The sequence below is a fragment of the Petaurus breviceps genome, unplaced genomic scaffold (genome assembly GCF_028583685.1).
Source record: "Petaurus breviceps papuanus isolate PSGF00001 unplaced genomic scaffold, PetGlider_PUasm1.0 171, whole genome shotgun sequence".
Lineage (NCBI taxonomy): Eukaryota > Metazoa > Chordata > Mammalia > Diprotodontia > Petauridae > Petaurus > Petaurus breviceps.
In genome coordinates, this window is record NW_027185754.1 from 17828681 (window position 1) to 17848208 (window position 19528).

General features: G+C 38.1%; 1 protein-coding gene across 3 annotated transcripts in view; it reads left to right on the forward strand.

The window, feature by feature from the left end:
• The window catches only part of ZNF507 (zinc finger protein 507), a 34734-nt gene extending 26296 nt beyond the window's left edge, over positions 1–8438 (forward strand). For 2 of the 3 annotated variants that reach the window (XM_069082607.1, XM_069082606.1), the window contains exons 6-7: positions 4235–4369; positions 4500–8438. In XM_069082607.1, coding sequence (XP_068938708.1) covers positions 4235–4369; positions 4500–4878 — 514 coding nt within the window. In that variant the 3' untranslated portion in view covers positions 4879–8438. Of the gene's footprint in view, positions 1–3496; positions 4370–4499 lie in introns of those variants that run through there. The other variant, XM_069082608.1, reaches the window with a different exon arrangement.
• Positions 8439–19528: the final 11090 nt, after the last annotated feature.

Here is a 19528-nt window from a genome sequence, read left to right on the forward strand (position 1 = left end):
CAACTTCCTATGCCATGGTTATCTCTCTTTGAATTGCTTAGAATTGGAATATCTCTGAGAACAAATTAATTTAAACTGTAAAGTTTAACTTTAAAAATTCTTTTTTTTTTTTTAAGCAATTGGGGTTAAGTAACTTGCTCAAGGTTACACAGCCAGGTGTTTCTGGGTGGGTGCTAAGTGTCTGAGCCCGGATTTGATCCCAGGTCATCCCGACTCTGGGGCCGGTGCTCTTACTGTGCTACCTGGCCTCCCCAGCTTTAAAAATTCTTTAAAGTATTAAGTGTTCTCACCAGACTAATGTAAAAATTTTAAGTGAAAATTATAGACCTTGAACACATAATTTATTGATCTTGCAGATAATCACTTTGATTGGAATTTGTCTGCTCATTTCACCTAAAATCTAAACCCTTATATGCTCCTTGGAGGAAAAGATTGTCTTTCCTTTTTCTCAAATTTTTATCCCTAGCACTCAGTGCAGTGTCTGACTCATATATAGGGTAATTCCTAAAATGTGGATATTGTTAGAGGTTTCAGAGGCTCATAGATTTAGAGCTAGAAAGGGACCTTTGGTGTTATCATCTTGTCCAACATCCTTTTATGCTGAAGGAAATAGACCTTCAGAGGTTAAATGATTTGTTCAAGGTCATTCAGGTTTTAAGTAGCAGAACCATGATTTGAACTAAGGTTCTCTGAGTAGAAATTCAGTACTCTGTACATTATAACAATCTGCTTCAAGGCAGATGAATAAATGAATGTTGGGAAAGAGTATTTATTATGAGTGATGAAGTATTTTAAACAAGTAACTTCTACTTTTCCTTTTAAAAATGTATTGTGGTTTCTGAAAAGGTCTTCTTTATTAGTGCTTTACTCAAACTGAATAGCAAGCAAAGTACTCCATTTTTTTTGATAAGACCTAAAACAATAAGCTAAATGGTTGGTTTCCTTCTCTAGTTTAAAAGGCAATTCCTGAGTCTGTAGTGGACACACTTCTGGGTATACCCAGCATTTTCTCTACACCCACTTCCACCAACTAACTGATTTGTCACCTTCCAGAAGTGTGGTTTGTACTTTTTAGGAAGAACCCTTTGCTCCAGTTTTAATAGCTCAGTGGGTAGGGGGGTGTGTGTGTGTGTGTGTGTATAAATACACACACCCTCTCACACTCTTTTGTTACAATCGAAAGAAAGATTTTGTAAATGAATGAACATTATTGAATGCATTTAAGAAAAAGAATATTTTTAAACAATTATATTTGTGTTGTATATTAATTTTATACCTCTTCTAACTAACATTTTGTTTTGAAAAGTAGGTTTCTTAGTATGTAATTCTTCTCAGAACATAACTCACAGCAATAAAGAGTCAGAGGTTGGAATAAACTTTAGATAGCCCAATACCCTCAGAGATTGTGATTTGCCTAAGATAGAGAATTATTAAGAGAAATGAGACTAGAATCCAAGTGTCTTGATGTCGACATTTTTACCACATTGCCATAGAACCAGTTCATGGTGCTGAGACATAGGCCTGAAAGCCTTCTAATTCCACTATAGTGTTGTGCTGTCTAGCTTTTATATGTACATTTCTGCATGGAATGGAAATTCTTAGACAGGAACAAAAGGCTATCAATATCTGGTTATTCATCCTATCTATTTATTAATGGTTTCCTGCTGCTCTCACCAGTTGCTAGGGGCATGCTGACTCTCTTCTCTCAAGCCAGCTTTCTTTGTGCACTAATATAGTATGGCGCCAACACAATATTCACAGCATCAATGGAAACTACAAATATGCCAGCACAGTTCTAAATCTGAAAATACAACATACTTTCCATATAGAAGACAGAAGTAAAACATTTATTCAGACACCAGAAAACCAAATCCCAAAACCAGAAAGTCAAATCCATCATAGCAATAAAGAAGTTAATATACCATAACACAGCAGGGAGTCACACCATCCTTTAGCCTTCCCACAAACAAATATTCACAAGCCTAGCTGCCTGCTTGCCAGTGTCCTCTCTCTCCCACCATCTAGCTGCTCTCACTCCCAGCTTTCTGTGGGTTCTGCTCCACCTTTCAGCAAACTCCTCCCACCACAGGCTCCATGTGATTACATTCAGTGTATCAGGGGGCAGAGGAAGATCTTCAGATTCCCATTATGATAGATGAATGAATGAATTTAATTTCTAAAAGCTCTCCACCTTATAATTACAAAAGAGTTTTTGGTGGTAAAAGGGCATTTTACAATGCACTTTTATTTCAGTCGAGCAGCATATACTACTGTGATCCTGTAATGGACAGTGTAATGGACACGTAGAGATAAAAACCCAAGGCTAGTCAATTATTCTGAGCATCAGTTTATTGAGCTGGCCAGCAACAGTCTCCCAAGGAAACCTTAGGAGAACTGCCCCGACCATAGGGAAAGGGGGACTATTTAAAGTCAAAAACCGCCAAAAATAGGTGTGGGAAACAAAGTTAGTCTTGTGGGAAGTAAAGTTAGTCTGACAATGGTAGATAAGTACATCTGTTGTAGCCAGGCCTTGATCTGGACAGTTCTATAGTCTTTGCCCTGATTTATTGTGAGACCTAGATGTCCAGGATCATTCTGACATCTTACCAGGAAGTACGGCCAGGTCTGTTTCTCAGAAGAGAGGGACTCCTGGCTGAGCACGTACAAGTTCAGGAAGAATTCAGTAATTTTCCAAACTTGGTACATACAGGGGCTTAGTATATGAGGCCATGGGCATTTCAATCCTACCATAAATACAATGAAGTGTGTTTCATACAACATACTAGCCTACAGATTTATTGGCTAGATCTCTCTGTGTAATACTATATCTCAAAATAAAATTGTTTACAATTAACAGAAATAAAGGTGATCACAGTCTCTTGAGCCAACAATGAGTTTGGGGGGCCAAGAATTTAGAATATTAGTTTTATACATTTTACTTTTCTTATTAAGGCTAACGAAAACTTAAAGTGGGTAGTTCATTTAGAAAAAAACAACTATGGGATAATATTTCTCAAATACTAGAAGTGTTTGGACCTGGAAATGTATCTGTTACTGGATGTTATTATAGAAGCCACCTATGTAGAGCCATGTCATCTTATAGTTTTAGCATACTGTTGTAAATGCTGAAAAGAAAATAAGTTCTGCCCCTCCCTGCCTCATTTTTTTATTTTGCATACATTTCTCTCTGCATCATTATTACTGACAGTTTGTATTGTTACTTAGGGATGAGTACCAATCAGTAAACAAATTTGTATTAAGTACTGAATAGAAAAGTATTATTAAAGTAGCTTTCTCAAATATTTAGTGGTAAATTCAAGGCTTATTGATTTGTGCAACACTAAAGAGAAAATAGATGAATTTTTAGAAAGCTTTAGAACAGCAGTTCTTGAGACCACTGGGGATCACCAAGACCCTTTCTGGGAGTCCACAAGTTTAAATTCATTTTCATAATACTGAAACATTATTTACTTAAATACTCATCTCTCTTTTCCAGCTACATATGGATTTTCTTCACATATTTCAACAAAAGTGTACTGAAACAGATTGATACAGAAGCAGATAAAAGAATCCTTTCTTCAGTTAAGCCATATTAAAGAGATTTGCATAAACATATGAAACAGTGCCGCTCTTCTCACTAAAGTTTTTTTGATAGTTCTTTTTAATTTTTAAAAATTTTATGTTAACATGTAATAGATTTACTTTAAATTAACATTTTAAAATTATCAGTTTTATTTTGTAATACAGTAGACATTGGTAGCTATAACCTCATAGACAAAAGCTCTCTGGAGTCCTATATAATTTTTTTTTCATAATTTTTAAGAGTATAAAGAAGTCCTGAGACTAAAATGTTTTGGACTGACACTTTAGAATATTAGGTTGTTAAATGCCAAATTTTATGAAATAAAAAATTTTCAAAATGTGTACAGGATTAGATGCTGTTTTAGTTGTATTTGGCTATTTTAAATCTAACTGAAATCCTTTTTGAGGAGCATTTCTTTCCTTTGTTTAGGGGCAGAGGGATGTTTCCTCTAATTAGTGACTCAGTCAGTATTCTGAATAGGTAACTCTTTAGAAATGCTAAACATAGTTTTGTTTCGCTAGAGTAGTAGGAAATTGTTAACTCGATTCTTCAAAGTTATAGCTAGATCTGGACTTTTAAGAGACTTTAAGTTCTTTATTATTTAAATTACACTGAAAAGGCATTTTTATTTTTCCTCAACCTATCTTTCAGATGTTCTCTGTGTGGATATGTATGTAGCCATCCTCCTTCTTTGAAATCCCATATGTGGAAACATGCAAGTGACCAAAATTATAACTATGAACAAGTAAATAAGGCTATCAATGATGCAATTTCACAAAGTGGCAGGTGAGTGATCCTAACTACCCTATACCCTTCCTCCCTCTCCTCAGTCATCTCACATGTTTGAATTGTAAGATTGTCTCCAAGCCAATTATTTTTTATTTAAAATTTATGTATTTCTTGCTTTTGTTTTTAGGGTTCAAGGACAGTCCCCTGGAAAGATTGTATCAGACAGCACTGATGAGAAAGCTAATTCTGTTGTGGGGATTTCAGAGAATTTGGTGTCGTTTTCAGAAACGGTTAACCAGACTCCCAGTGAAGTTACAGGTCCCAGTGAGAATAAAAAACTTAGCCCAGCAAAGCATAACCCCTCACAAGGTTCAGAAAGGAGCCCCAGACAGAGCTCTCTCAACATGGAATGCTATGTTTTGCTCTTCTGTTGTTGCATTTGTGGCTTTGAATCTACTAGCAAGGAAAACCTCTTAGATCATATGAAAGAGCATGAGGGTGAAATCATAAACATCATCCTAAATAAGGGCCACAGCTCGGCTCTGGGCGCAGATCAGTTGGAATAACTTCCCGGCAGCAGCTCAGGTCCCAAAGAGGAGATCACTTGTGTGATGTTTGCCTAGACGGCAAGCGTGACTCTGGTGAACTAAATACCTACCTATTGCAGGAAGAGGGGGAACTCTAATGGGCAATACTCCATAAAGAATAAGCAGTCCTAGTTAGGGGGAGCAAATGGTAAAGAAACCAAGAAGTTCATATCGATCCCGGGTTCCGCCATCTTGTGCCAAATATTTGCATTTCCAAATGCCTATTGTACACCCTAACAAAGGAGTTAATAGAAAGTGTTTTCAAGAACCATTATAGTAAAAATAATCTTTATTTTAGGTAAAGGTTATTTGTCCTCCTTTCCAACTGATGGCATAACAAATCTTGGGGTGGAGAGGAAATTTTACCTAAGAAAACTAGGTCTGTTCAGTATTACTGACAAGGAGGGCAGGATCAGAAGGGAAGCAAAGGACAAGTGGACTTTGGGACAAGAGAGTGTTTTCATAGAGTCTTAGTGACTTTCTTTGGAGAGTGTATTTTGAATCCCATACTGAACGGAAAGGAAATAGTCATCCAGTCAGGCTTGGCATAAATAGGATTCGACCCTGTTTTTTACAAACATGAAACCAGCCACCGTATTCAAGTGTGGGTTGCAAATAGACATTTTAAAATTATCTTTTCATGTAGGGCTTCATTTTTAAGGGTATAAGGGAGACATTATCAGGAAAACGACAAAAAAATTAGAAATCCAATTTCAAGGAAATGGTAACTATAAAAGTACAATATTCATGTTGCCACTCAAAGTTTATCTCTGAGTGATATTCAGAGCACTGTAGTTTTCTGAGTAAAATGAAGACCATTCAACCCCATCTCCCAAGTAAAAGCAAGCAAGCTACCAGAGGCTTACTAAAACTTTAAATATGGAGAGTTTCATTTATTGATCACTAAACCATATTTCTCACAGCTGTCACCATCTTTAATTGAGTGAGAAAGTGTGTGATAGTTTTTCCTTGATAAGTGGTTTCTCTTTAAATCATTTAAGAAGACAGAAGGCGAAGATTGATGGCACTTAAAATGAGGGCTTTTTTTTAATTTATAAAGTTTATGAATCTGATTTTTTTATATTTACCTGCAAAAGTGGGATAATAAGCATCAGTGCTGTATCCTGAAAAATCCGGGTTGCCTATAAAAATTTAAATAACAAACAGGGTTTAATAGTCTTCAAGGAGATGTCTTGCCTAAGAAAAATCTAGAAAAGCTTAGGGTGTTCTGAAAGAGTGCTATGAGGAGCAGATTTTTTTTAAAGGAAATTGCCTTGAAACCTATCACATAGGTGCAATTCTCCCTTTTAGTTTTTCACATATTACAAGTTTTGTGTTAAAAACTTTATTATAATGTATTTCAAAGGGTGATACTAAGAACAATGTTTCTTCTGTATTTATTATCACGTATTTATGCATAATTACTGTTGCAGAAATAAGCTGTAACTGCAGCTTTTTTTTTTCAGATCTGAAAGGCTGGTGTACACCCAGTGCACCATGTTCATGGTGCTATTTCTGAGTTTATTTTCTAATATCCTCCTTATCAAGACTGTGATGCCAGGCAACTTAGAGTTTGTTGGGGGTGTTGTATATACACTTCTTACTTGAGGTAGCAGAATAAGCTCCAAAGTCTACAGAATAGAATTCAATTTTTAAGGTATCCTTATGGAATACTTTGAATTATAACACTGTCTGATTTGTTTCTTACATTATAATTTGACAGTGACTTAGGTTACACATGCATAAGTATGTTAAATGAAATTAAGATTTTGCAGCAATGTCAGACAGCTCATTAATTAAAATTACCTTTTACCCTTTTGTTGAATTTAAATCCACTTATGAGATTTCTTTAAACAAATTTCAAAACATTTGTATGTAATAAATATCACTGAACCCAATGTGTGTGGAATAACAAGAGAACTTTACATTTTCATAGTCTCATCTTTTCAGAATCAAAATGGAACGTAATAAATTTTGAATCAAAGTCACATTTTAAATGGTTACTATTGTCATCACAGCGGTCAGCACTGATATTGTGGGCCAGATTTTCACTTCTGTAAAGTTAGAGACTATGGAGCTTAGTTTTTTCAGGTGTAGAAAGTAGTAATGCTGAAAATGGACAACCTTGAGGAATTCCTGTGTTAAATATGCAACATAGAAATTCATTTTCATGGTTCCCATTTTATATAATTATTTTTGGGGGGAAACCCTAGTAATGCCTCTATCCCCTCTCTATAAAAATATGTATATGTGTATGTATATATAAAATATATTTTTTGCCTATTTTTGGTGCCCTCAAACCAGTTTCATTGATTGTTCCTTACATTTTCCACATGGAATCATGAATTTTAAAATTGTTACAGGTAATGGAAAGAAAGTGAAAGCCACAAAAATCGTCATTAAACTTGTATCAAGGCCTATGGTTTGAATCCACAGAGTTTTACTTTTACATTATTTTGTGATATATCTGAGGTTAACACTGTCAAACCAAATAATAGAATACTTTAAAAAATGAAAAAGTATTCTAAACATTCAAATGACTGTAATTTCAACAGAATTAAACATCAAAATAACATAAGTAGGAAACCCCTTTTATAACAAAGGAAGAGATTAGTGATTTCATTAGTACAACTTTTAAGAACTTTACACATTTAAGATTTCCAGAATTGATCCTGAAAGCCACTTTTTTAAAAAAAGTTTCTTGAGTGAGATGAGATAATTCTATAAACAACAGTTACGTTATTTGTCTGATGGTTCAGAGTCTCTTGTGTCAGTGCATCAATAACCAGAAAATTACTTACTATACCACACTATACTTGAGCCTTATATGTTTTCAGTTCTCTGGCCAGCCAATTTAATTTAGTGACACTCACTGTAACCTTTGTTCTGGATACTTTAATCCTGTTTGAGACAGAAAAAAAGTCATTCCAAAACCACTTAAGAGTTGTCTGTACTAGTGAAGCAAAACAGTGGGTCCCTATGTTTACATTTCATCATCCTATGATGTACTTGGATTGACAAGGAAGAGCAAACTCCTGTCTGAAGATTCATAGATTTTTTCAATTTTCACAAGCACTTATTTAATCATTAATCCTTAAAATGTACAGCAGGTGCTCAAAGTAATGTTATGTAAAATATATTTAATAGAAATTTGAGTTTAATATTCATGGACATGGATATATGTATTTTTTTAAGAAATAAACGTTGTATAACACTATGGCACTGCTTTTATAGCCAAAGCATTAAAATCTTTAGAAAACTGACATGTAAAGACTACAGTTAATTTTAACACTGTATCTTATAAAATAGGATGAACTGCATTTTATAAAATTATCCAGCACATTAAGCTGCATGCCTTAAAGCCTAAAATTCTAGGATTGTGTTCATGATGGAACAGAACAATGAAGCAAATTCAACAATGCTTCCTTAACTACCTTCTGAAATACTGTACGATGTTAGAATAATTTATTTTGCTTTACAGGAGTTTGTCTTGTATTGACTTTAATATTGTATTTTGGTAATAAATTTTTTGTTAAAAATACTTGTCTTTATTGGGTTAATCTTCACTAGGAAATGTTAAATTGGGACCATTATTTACAAAGTTGTGAAACACTTAATAAAGATTAAGTGGTCAGAGGCTCATCACTATTCATTAAACTAACTATATTAAACTCTAGTATACTGAACATATGAATTCACCTGACAAAAAGCATTTCAGCTTTTCAAGTCATAATTTTATAATTTTTCTTCCACAAATAATTGACTTCCTACATGGTATTTCTATAGTGCTTTTTAACTTTGCAAAAGGGTATTCTCCACACTTAGACTTTCCCAGTACAACCATGGATTAGTAACCTCCCATTTAAAGTTCACTATCTAGTTCCTGGTAGCATTTACCTACTAGAGCTCAGGGCTTTGGCCATCTTTCTCAATGAATTACAGTAAATTAGCTTATAGTATTCCTCCTCACTGCAACTCTGCCCCAGGGTGTGTTTCCTTAAGCATCTTAGCTTCCTTGTTACCCAAACTTAATTCCTATAACCTACTCCTTTACCTCATCCACACAAAAGAAAAGGTCATATTCTTGGTCTTACTGTCACAAATGTTCCCTTTCCATGATTAAGAACTCTGAAATATCTATTCTACCAAGACCCTAGCATTCACACATCTGATGCTTCAATCCCAAAATTTTTCATCCTTACCATGACCTCTACTTCATATCTCAGTACTGCCCTAGCCCAGCAATTACCAAACTTTTTGGCCTCGGGACCCTTTTACTCAAAAAATTATTGGTCTCCCAAAGAGCTTTTCTTTATCCAGAGTCTATCAATATATACTAAATTTTAAATTAAAATTTCTCTTATAATAAAAAATAATTTTGACTTCCAAGATAACCTGAAAGAGTCTTGGGCACCCCCGGAGTCCCTAGATCATACTTTGAGAACGGCTGTCCTAGGCAAACATTCCTTTGGCTTTGATTTTCTCCCTTCTTAATCCTGTAACAAACCAGTTAAGTATTAACACTTTTTTCAATTCAATATCCCTTACCCAAATCTAACAATGGATTGCTGTCAACATCTGCCTTCCCCATGGCTACATGCTTCTGAACAGAGTGGAAGTTGCACAACTGTGTTGACCTAGTTCATTACACGTTAGTTAATCACGTCTGTTGCAAGAACACAATTCTTGAAATCATCCCTAATTAAGGCACTATCCTAGTAGTCTCCGAAGTGGGAGTATTCCCAGTCCCCTGATCTTAAGGGAGGGTGTGATCAATCAGAGGCATCTAGCCCCACTGCAACCCAATAACCAATAATGGACTTTGTCTCTAACATAACCACACTTATCCGTCACTAATTATTACTTAACTGTGCCACTTTACCCCCTACTTCTATGCTGTCTCCTAACTTTTCTGAGCCAGGCTCAAGTCCCACCAGTCAGTAAATAACCTGAGACCAGCAGTAGCTACATACATGTGGTTGGGACAATAACCTAACTTCAGAACACCTACACTTTGCTTTCCAGACCACCTTCTGGTTGTGAGGGTGGGGAAGGGGGGATGCCCTTCAGAAAGTGGGCTCTGCATTCCTAGGCAGTGGTGAGTAAAAATAAGCCAGAACCTTTTTTCTATTTTGGGTAGAAAAGAGTCACACAGGATTAGCTAGCACGGATCAGTTGTGATTTTCATTAGAGATATTACTTTATCTTTTCACCCCAACCTTCTCATCTTCCACTTCCTTATTTCTGCCAAAGGTGCTACCATCCTTCCAGTCACCCAGATTCCCAACCCTTGTGTCATCCTTAACCCCTTATTCTCCCTCACCTCAATATCTAATCAGTTGTCTGTATCTGCATCTGGCATCTATCCTCTCCAGACCATCACCATCCTAGTTCAGACCTTCAACACCTCTAACCTGGATTATTCAAATGACCTAACTTGATCCTCTTTACTCAAATCACTCCTCATTCAAAGTGATTTTTCTAAAGCAAGGTCTGACCATACCATTGCCTTACTCAATAAACTGCATTGTCTCCCTGTTGACCCTAGGATCAAAGATAATTTTCTGTTTGGCATTTAAAGCATGTCACAACCTGCTTCCAATCTATCTTTCTATCTTTATTATGGAATTCTCCTTGCACTATAAGATCCAGCCAAACTGGCTTTCTGATCATTCCTTACAACAAAATATGTAATATATATTTAAAATATAGGTGGTGTGGGTTAACATAAATATAACTCATGAGTCATGAATCTGATCTAGGATTTAACCCACCTCTTTCTAAGGAGACTGATTTAAACTTTTGTAGAGAACAAGAGGAGAGTTTGGTATTTTTCATTGTAAGTCCTTCAGAACTGTCTTGGTTCATTGTATTGCTGATACTAGTTCACAATTGATCATCATACAATATTGGTGTTACTAGGTGCAGTGTTCTCTGCTCACTTCACTTTGCATCAGTCCATTTAAGCCTTTCAGGTTTTCTAGTTTTTAATCCTGCTCATCATTTCTTACAGCACAATCAAATACCACAACTTGTTTATCCATTCTCCAATTGATGAGCATCCTCTCAATTTCCAATTCTTTGCCACCACAAAAAGAGATGCTATAAATATTTTTGGCCATATAGGTCCTCCTCTTTTCTTTCTTTTTTTAAAATCTTATCATAATACAGACCTAGTAGTGATATTTCTGGGTCAAAGGGTATGCATAACCGTTTGAACATAGTTCCAAATGGCTCTCCAGTATGGTTGGATCAGTTCACAACTCCACCAATAATGCTTTAGTGTCCCAATTTTCCCATACACCCTGCAACATTTGTCATTTTCCTTTTCTGTCATATTAGCCAATCTAATAGGTATGAGGTGGTATCTCAGAGTTATTTTAGTTTGCATTTTTCTAATCAATACTGAAGTAGAACATTTTTTATATGCCTATAGATAGCTTTGATGACTTCCTCTGAAAACTACCTGTTCAGTCCTTTGATTATCTAACAATTGGGGAATGGCTCTTATTTTTATAAATTTGACTCAATCCTCTATATATTTGAGAAATGAGATGTTTATCAGAGAAACTTGCTAGAAAATTTTTTTCAGTTATGATTGCTGTGTATTCCCATCCTATTTCACCCTTTATTGTTCATGTATTTTTGCTAAATGGGAAGATCTTTCCCATCTGTTAATAGGCACACATGACCTGCTTGAGTCACATGGAAGCCTGAGTCACATGAGTCTGTGGTGGGAAGAGTTTGCTGAGTGAGAAGAAAAGGAAGGGCAGACCAGAGCTGAGAGGAAGATGGTCAAAGCCATCAGAGCTGAGGGAGAGAGAGGAAGGAGGCAGTGAGCTGTGAGTGTTCATTTCTGGGAAGGCCCTAGCAGAGGGAAGGCTTTGGGTGGGCAGTGCCATCTGAATTTCCATTGTGTATAGATTTCTTTGTTGTTATGATGGATTTGACTTTCAACATTCTGGCATTTGAATAAATGTTTTGGTTCTGTCTTCTATGTGGGAAGTCTGTTATGTTTTGTGATTCAGAATTATGCTGGCATATTCATAGCTGCTGTAGGCACTATGCATATCATGTTGGCACTGCATATTCCTCTTTCCCTTTCTCTCTCTATCCTTTCATCCTTTTCATCCTCAAAAGTGTTTTGTTTTTGACTACCACCTCTCCCAATCCACCCTCCTTTCTATCAGTCCCTTCCTTTCTCTTATCCCCTTTCCCTACTACTTCCCTGTAGGGGAATAGATATATTTCTATACCCAACTGAGTGTGTATGTTATTCCCTCTTTGAGCCAATTCTGATGAGAGTGAGGTTCAAGTGTAGTTCACCACCTCCCCAGCCCATTTTCCCTTCCACTATAAAAGCTCTTTCACACCTCTTTTATGTGAAATAATTTACCCCATTCTACCTCTCCTTTTCTCATTCTCCCAATACATTCCTCTTTCTCATCCCTCAATTTGTTTTTGTACATATCATCCCATTATTGTCAACTCACACCCATACTCTTTTTTTTTTTTAAAGCAATTGGGGGTAAGTAACTTGCCCAAGGTTACATGGCCAGTTCTTTTTTGTGTGGGTGTTAAGTATCTGAGGCCGGAACTGATCCCAGGTCCTCCTGACTCCAGGGCTGGCGCTTTTACTCACTGCGCCACCTAGCCACCCCACACCCATACTCTTTATGTAAATTCCTTCTAACTTCCCTAATGATGAGAAAGTTCTTAGGAGTTCAAGCATCACCTTCCCATGTGGGAATGTACACAGTTTAACCTTATGATCTCTCATTCATGTTTACTTTCTTATGCTTCTCTTGAGTCTTGTATCTAAAAGTCAAGTTTTCTATTCAGCTTTGCTCTTTTCATCAGGAACCCTTGAAAGTCTATTTCATTGAATATCCATCTTTCCCTTAAAGGACTATACTAAGTTTTGCTGGGCATATTATTCTTGGTTGTAATCCTAGCTACTTTGCTCACAAAAATATTATATTCCAAACCCTCTGATCCTTTCAATGTAGAAGCTGCTAAAACTTGTGTTATCCTGACTGTGGTTCCATGATATTTAAATTGTTTCCATCTAGCTGCTTGTAATCTTTTTCTCCTTGACCTGGGAATTCAGGAATTTGGTTATAATATTTCTGGGAACTTTCATTTTGGGATCTCTTTAAGGAGATAATTGTACCCTCTGGTTCTAAGCTATCAGGGAAGTTTTCTTTGATCATTTTTCAAAAGACGATATCTAGGCTTTTTTATCATGGCTTTCACAATGTCCAATAATTCTTAAATTATATCTCCTCAATCTGATTTCCAGATCAATTGTTTTTCAATGAGATATTTCATGTTTTCTTCTATTTCTTTCATTCTGTTGATTTTATTTTATTGTTTCTTGATATTTTGTTTTTTTCTTATTTGTTTTTATTATTAGTATTATGTATTATTATATTGTATTACATATTGTTATTATTTCTTTGTTTTATTGTTGTCTCATGGAGTCATTAGCTTCCGCTTGCCCAGTTCTAATTTTTTTTTTTAAGCAATTGGGGTTAAGTAACTTGCTCAAGGTTACGCGGCCAGTTATTATTTCTGGGTGTGGTGCTAAGTATCTGAGCCCAGATTTGATCCAGGTCATCCCGACACTGGAGCCAGTGCTCTTACTCGCTGAGCCACCTGGCCACCCCTAAGTAACTTGCTCAAGGTTACACGGCCAGGTGTTTCTGGGTGGGTGCTAAGTGTCTGAGCCCAGGATTCGATCTCCAAGTCTTCTCAACACTGGAGCCGGTGCTCTTACTCGCTGTGCTACCTGGCCGCCCCCCAGTTCTAATTTTTAAGGAACTATTTTCTTCACTGAGCTTTTTTGCCTTCTTTTCCATTTGGCCAATTCTACTTTTTAAGGAGTTCTTCAGTGGATTTTTGTTCCTCTTTTACCATTTATCCTATTCTGGTTGGTTTTTTTTTTTAAACATTTGATTTTAAAACTTTGAATTCCAGATTCATTCCCTTCCTCCCTCCTCACCCACCCTTACTGGGAAGATAAGCAATTCAATATAGGTTGTATATGTGTAGCTATGCAAAACATTTCCATAGTGGATATATTGTGAAAGATTTACTATATTTCCCTCCATCCTATCCCCCCCCCCCCCTGTTCTATTCTCTACTTTGACCCTGTCCCTTTTCAAAAGTGTATGCTTACAGCTTCCCTCCCCGCCAACCTGCCCTCCCCTCCATTATCCCTCCTCTCATCCCCTTCCCCCCTACTCTCCTGTAGGGTGAATACTCTATTTAGTGTATATGTCATTCCCTCCCTAAGCCAAATTCAACAAGTAAGGTTGACATTCCCTTTTGCCTTCCTGTTCTTCCCCTCCATTGTAACAGTTTTCCCTTGCCTCTTCTATATGAGATAATTTACCCCATTCTGTCTCTCCCCATCTCCTCTCATTATATTCCTCTCTCACCTCTCAATTTCACCTTTCAAGTATCATCCCTTCCTATTCAATTGGTCCTATGCCCTCTATGTATACTTGTACACATATATACACACACTCACATATGTATTTATATGCCCATATGCCCTCCTACATAGATATATATGTATGTATACATATATTTATATATGTGTGTGTATATGTATATACACACATATACACATTTATATTCCCTTCAACTATTCTCAAACTGAGAAAAGTTTCATAAGTTATAATTATCATTTTTCCATGTAGGAAAGTAAATAGTCCAACTTTGATAAGTTCCTTATGATTTCTTTTCCCTGTTTACCTTCTCATGCTTCTTGAATCTAAATGTCAAATTTTCTATTCAACTCTGGTTTTTTCATCATGAATGCTTGAAAGTCCTCTATTCCACTGAATGACCATATTTTCCTCTGAAACATGATACTCAGTTTTGCTGGGTAGGTGATTCTTGGTCTTAATCCCAGCTCCATTGACCTCTGGAATATCATATTCCAGATCCCTCAGTGTAGAAGCTGCCAGATCCTGTGTTATCCTGACTGTGTTTCCACAATATTCAAATTGTTTCTTCCTGGCTGTTTGTAATATTCTCTCCTTGATCTGGGAATTCCAGAACCTGGCTATAATATTCCTAGGAGTTTTCTTTTGGGATCTTTTTCAGGAAGTGATAAGTGGATTCTTTCAACCTCTATTTTGCCCTCTGATTCTAAAATATCAGGGCAATTTTCCTTGAGAATTTCTTGAAGGATGATTTCTAGGTTCTTTTTTTGATCATGGCTTTCAGGTAGTCCATTAATTTTTTTTAAGCAATTGGGGTTAAGTAACTTGCTCAAGGTTACACTGTGTGTGTGTGTGTGTGTGTGTGTGTGTGTGTGTGTGTGTGTGTGTTTTAAGTATCTGAGGCTGGAACCAATCCCAGGTCTCCTAACTCCGGGGCCAGCGATCTTACTCACTGCACCACCTAGCTGCCCCTAGTCAACTAATTTTTAAATGATCTCTCCTGGGGGGGGGGGCGGAGCCAAGATGGCGGAGTAGAAGCAAGACCTTCCCACCGCTCTGGCTTCCACCCTCCCCAATCCATGTAAAAAGGGGACTCTAAACAAACTTTGGAGCTGCAGAACCCACATAATGACACAGAGAAGCTAACCTCCCGCTGAGGACAGCCCGGCAGGCCGGCAGGAATCGGCCAGCGCAGCGCTCTGGGAGCCGAGCCCAGCCCCACGCTGAGGCTTTAGCCCCAGGGCAGGCCTGACCAGCCACCAGCCAGAGGGACTCCAGATCAGCAGCAGCTGTGGCCGTTTCCAGATTTATCAATACATAGATGCGAAGGACAAGGTGAGAGGCCAGTGCAGTCTGGACTTTGGGACCAGTAAGTGGGAGTGCATGGCTTTTACCCCCGGGGCGAGAAACCGCTGAGACGCCAGCACAGCCTGCCAGCGTCATGTGATGGCTTCAGCTCCTGGCCTGCAGAGTGTAGGGGGACCAAGCACCAGTCTGAGGGGTAATCGCTCTTGCTTTAACCTGCTTGGATCTGGATTGCAGTCTAGGGTGGAGGTCCTAGGGTGTGTGTCCAGCTTGCCAGAGCATGTGGAGACCTCAGAGAGGCCACCCATCTAATACCTCCAGCAGCTGAGAAAACCCCAGCGTTTGGGACGAAAACTCCCCTGTCTGGTGGCAGAGTCCTACTGTGGCAAAAAGCCCAAAAGTCAAATAATTGAGTGGCAAAATGAGCAGGCAGAGGAAACAAAGCAGACAGAAGATTCCAACATTACACTCCTATTTTGGGGATAAGAAGGAGCAAGGCATGGAACAGGAGGAAAACAATGAAGTCAGTACTCCTGCACCAAAAGCTTCAAAGGAAAATACAAGCTGGTTACAGGCCATAGAGGACCTTAAGAAGCAGATAAGAGAAGTGGAGGAAAAATTGGGAAGAGAAATGAGAACAATGCAAGAAAATTATGAAATGAGAGTCAACAGCCTGACTGAAGAAAATAATACCTTAAAAAACAGACTGACTCAAATGACAAAGGAGGCTCAAAAAGGCAATGAGGAGAAGAATGCCTTAAAGAGTCAAATTTGCCAGATGGAAAAAGAATCTCAAAAGCTCACTGAGGAGAATCATTGCTTCAGAATTAGATTGGAGCAAATGGAAGCTAATGACTTTATGAGAAATCAAGATGCTGTCAAACAGATCCAAACAAATAAATGATCTCTCCTGGATCTATTTTCCAGGTCAGTGGTTTTCACAATGAGATATTCCACATTGCCTTCTATTTTTTTCATTTGTTTGGATTTATTTAATAGTATCATGATTTCTCATAAAGTCACTAGCTTCCATTTGCTCCAATCTAATTCTGAGGGAATGATTGTCTTCAGTGAGCTTTTGAGATTCTTTTTCCATCTGGCAAATTTGACTCTTTAAGGCATTCTTCTCCTCATTGGCTTTTTGAGCCTCTTTTGCCATTTGAGTTAGTCTATTTTTTAAGGTATTATTTTCTTCAGTCAGGCTGTTGATTCTCTTTTACGATTTTCTTGCATCATTCTCATTTCTCTTCCCAATTTTTCCTCCACTTCTCTTCTTTGGTTTTCAAAATCCTTCTTAAAAAAAATCCTTCTTAAGTTCCTCTATGACCTGCAACCAATTCATATTTTTCTCGTAAGCTTTTGGTGCAGGAGTTCTGACTTCACTGTCTTCCTCCTCTTCCATGCTTTGATCCTTTTTGTCCCCGAAATAGGAGTCTAAAGTTGGATTGCTGAGCTTGCTTTGCTTTGTTTGCTTGCTCATGTTATCACTCAATTACTTGACTTTTGAACTTTTTGCCACAGTAACACTCTGATTCCAGAGAAGAATGCTTTGTCCCAAATTGCTGGGGTTTTCTCAGCTGCCAGAATTATTTAATGGTTGGGTGCCCTCTCTGAAGCCTCCACACACTCTGGCTCCTTTGTCACACACCCTAGGACCTCCACCCTAGACAGCCATCCAGACCCAGCCAGGTTAAAGCAAGAGATATTACCCCTCAGAATGCTTGCTTGGTCCCCCTACAATCTGCAGGCGAGGAGCTCTAAAGCAGCCACCGCGCCTCCGCCACTTCTCCCTCAGGGGGAAGAGGTAGGACACACTCCTGGACTCCCTGTTCCCAAAGCCCACTGACCTCTCACTTTGTCTTTGGCATTATGGGTTAGTAATTCTGGAAATTGCCACAGCTGCTGGTGATCCACTGTCCCAACATCCCTCTAGCCATGACTGGTTAGGGTGCCCTGAGGCTAAAACTTCGGGCTCACGCAGGGCTGGGCTCAGCTCCCAGAGTGCTGCAATGGCCCCTTCCTGCCAGCCTGCTGGCTGTCTTGAGCAGGAGTTTAGTTTCTCTCTGTCACTTTGTGGGTTCTGTATCTCTAAAGTTTGTTTAGAGTAATTTTTAATATGTATCGGAGGAGGTAGAAGCAGGAGCTTTGCGGAAGTCCTGTTTCTACTCTGCCATCTTGGCTCCGGCCCTATTCTGTTTTTTTAAATATTATTTTCTTCAGAATTTTTTGTGCCTCATTTACTAAGTTGTGAACTTTTTTCATGATTTTCTTTCATCACTTTGATTTTTTTTTCCCCTCTACTTCTCTTGATTTTTAATATTCTTTTTTGAGCTCTTCCAGAAATTCATTTTGGACCTGAGACCAATTTACATTTTTTCTTTAAGGCTTTGGACACAGATGTTTTAACATTGTTGTCTTCTTCAGAGTTTGTGTTTTGATCTTCCCTGTCACTATAATAACTTATTATAGTCAGGTTTTGTTGTTGTTGTTTGCTTATTTTCCAGATTAATTCTTGATTTTAGCTTTATGTTAAAGCTGTATTCTTCTCATGGGGTCAAGGGGGTACTGTCCCAAGCTTCAGGACTTTCTTGCTACTGTGAACTAACCCTGTAGATCTGTAGGTTTGGGGTTCTTCCAAGGTGGTATGATCTAAGGAGAGATATGGTCACTGTTCTCCTGGCCTATGCTCTGGTCTGTGAGCAACCATAAGCACTTTCTTTTCCACCCTGGAACAGTGACCAGGGTCCCTACTTCCCTGTAGTCTCACACTCTTAGTGCTCTTCCTTGCCCTGGCAGTGTTACTCAGAACCAAGTATGGACAATGCAACAAAGTCCTGTACCCAGAGCCAGCAAAGGGTCCTCTGGAATCTCCTTTTGACCAGTTGTCCCACACCACTATGGTCTTTGGGCTGTAAGCTCTGGGAACTGCTACTGCCAATTCAATTGCCCCCAAGGCCTGCTGCTGGCTTGCCAGTTGTAGCCTATGCTTGACTGTGCTCTAATTTCACTCCAGTGAGACAGACCTTTCCTGCCAACTTTCTAAGGTACCTTGTATGGAAAATTATTTAACCCCATTCTCTTGTTGGTTTTGCCACTTCAGAATTCACTTTGAAGGGTTATTTAAAGGGGAATTTGGGTGAGTTCAGTTTTTACCCTGCAATTTTCAGAGGGTCTGGATCAAATTAGTTGAGAGAAGCAATCCTGAACTTTTGGGTTGTAATATGGAACTCTTGGAGTCACAATCAGGTGGAGGAAGCTGGCTCCCAACACATCCCTTGATTTCTAGTTCTTGCAACACTGGACATGGCTAAAATAGACTCTCTTCAGCACCTACTCAAATAGATCACTCTTCTTTGGAACCAAGTTCTCACTTCCAAAAAGTTCATCTACTTTTGTGCTTCTTTCATCTATTATAAAACTTCCCTGATTGTTTTAAAAGTGCATTCTTTAAATGGGGGGGTGGGGGTGGGCAGGATAGGATGGAGGGAAATATAGTTAGTCTTTCACAATATGACTACTACAGAAATATTTTGCATTACTACACATGTATAACCTATATTGAATTGCTTGTCTTCTCAGTGGGGGTGGGTGAGGAGGGGAGAAGGGAGAGAATCTGGAAGTGAGAGTTTTAAAAACAAATGTTAAAAAAAATTGTTTTTTTACATGCAACCGGGAAATAATATATACAGGCAATGGGGTATAGAAATCCATCTCGCCCTACAGAAAAGTAAGGGGGAATTTGGAGGGGGGATACAAGAGAGGGCAGATTGGGAGAAGAGGTATTCAGTATGTTTTCCATCTTGGGTAGGGGGTAGAGGAGAGATGGGAAGAAAATCTGTAAATCAAAATCTTTAGGAAATTAATGGTGA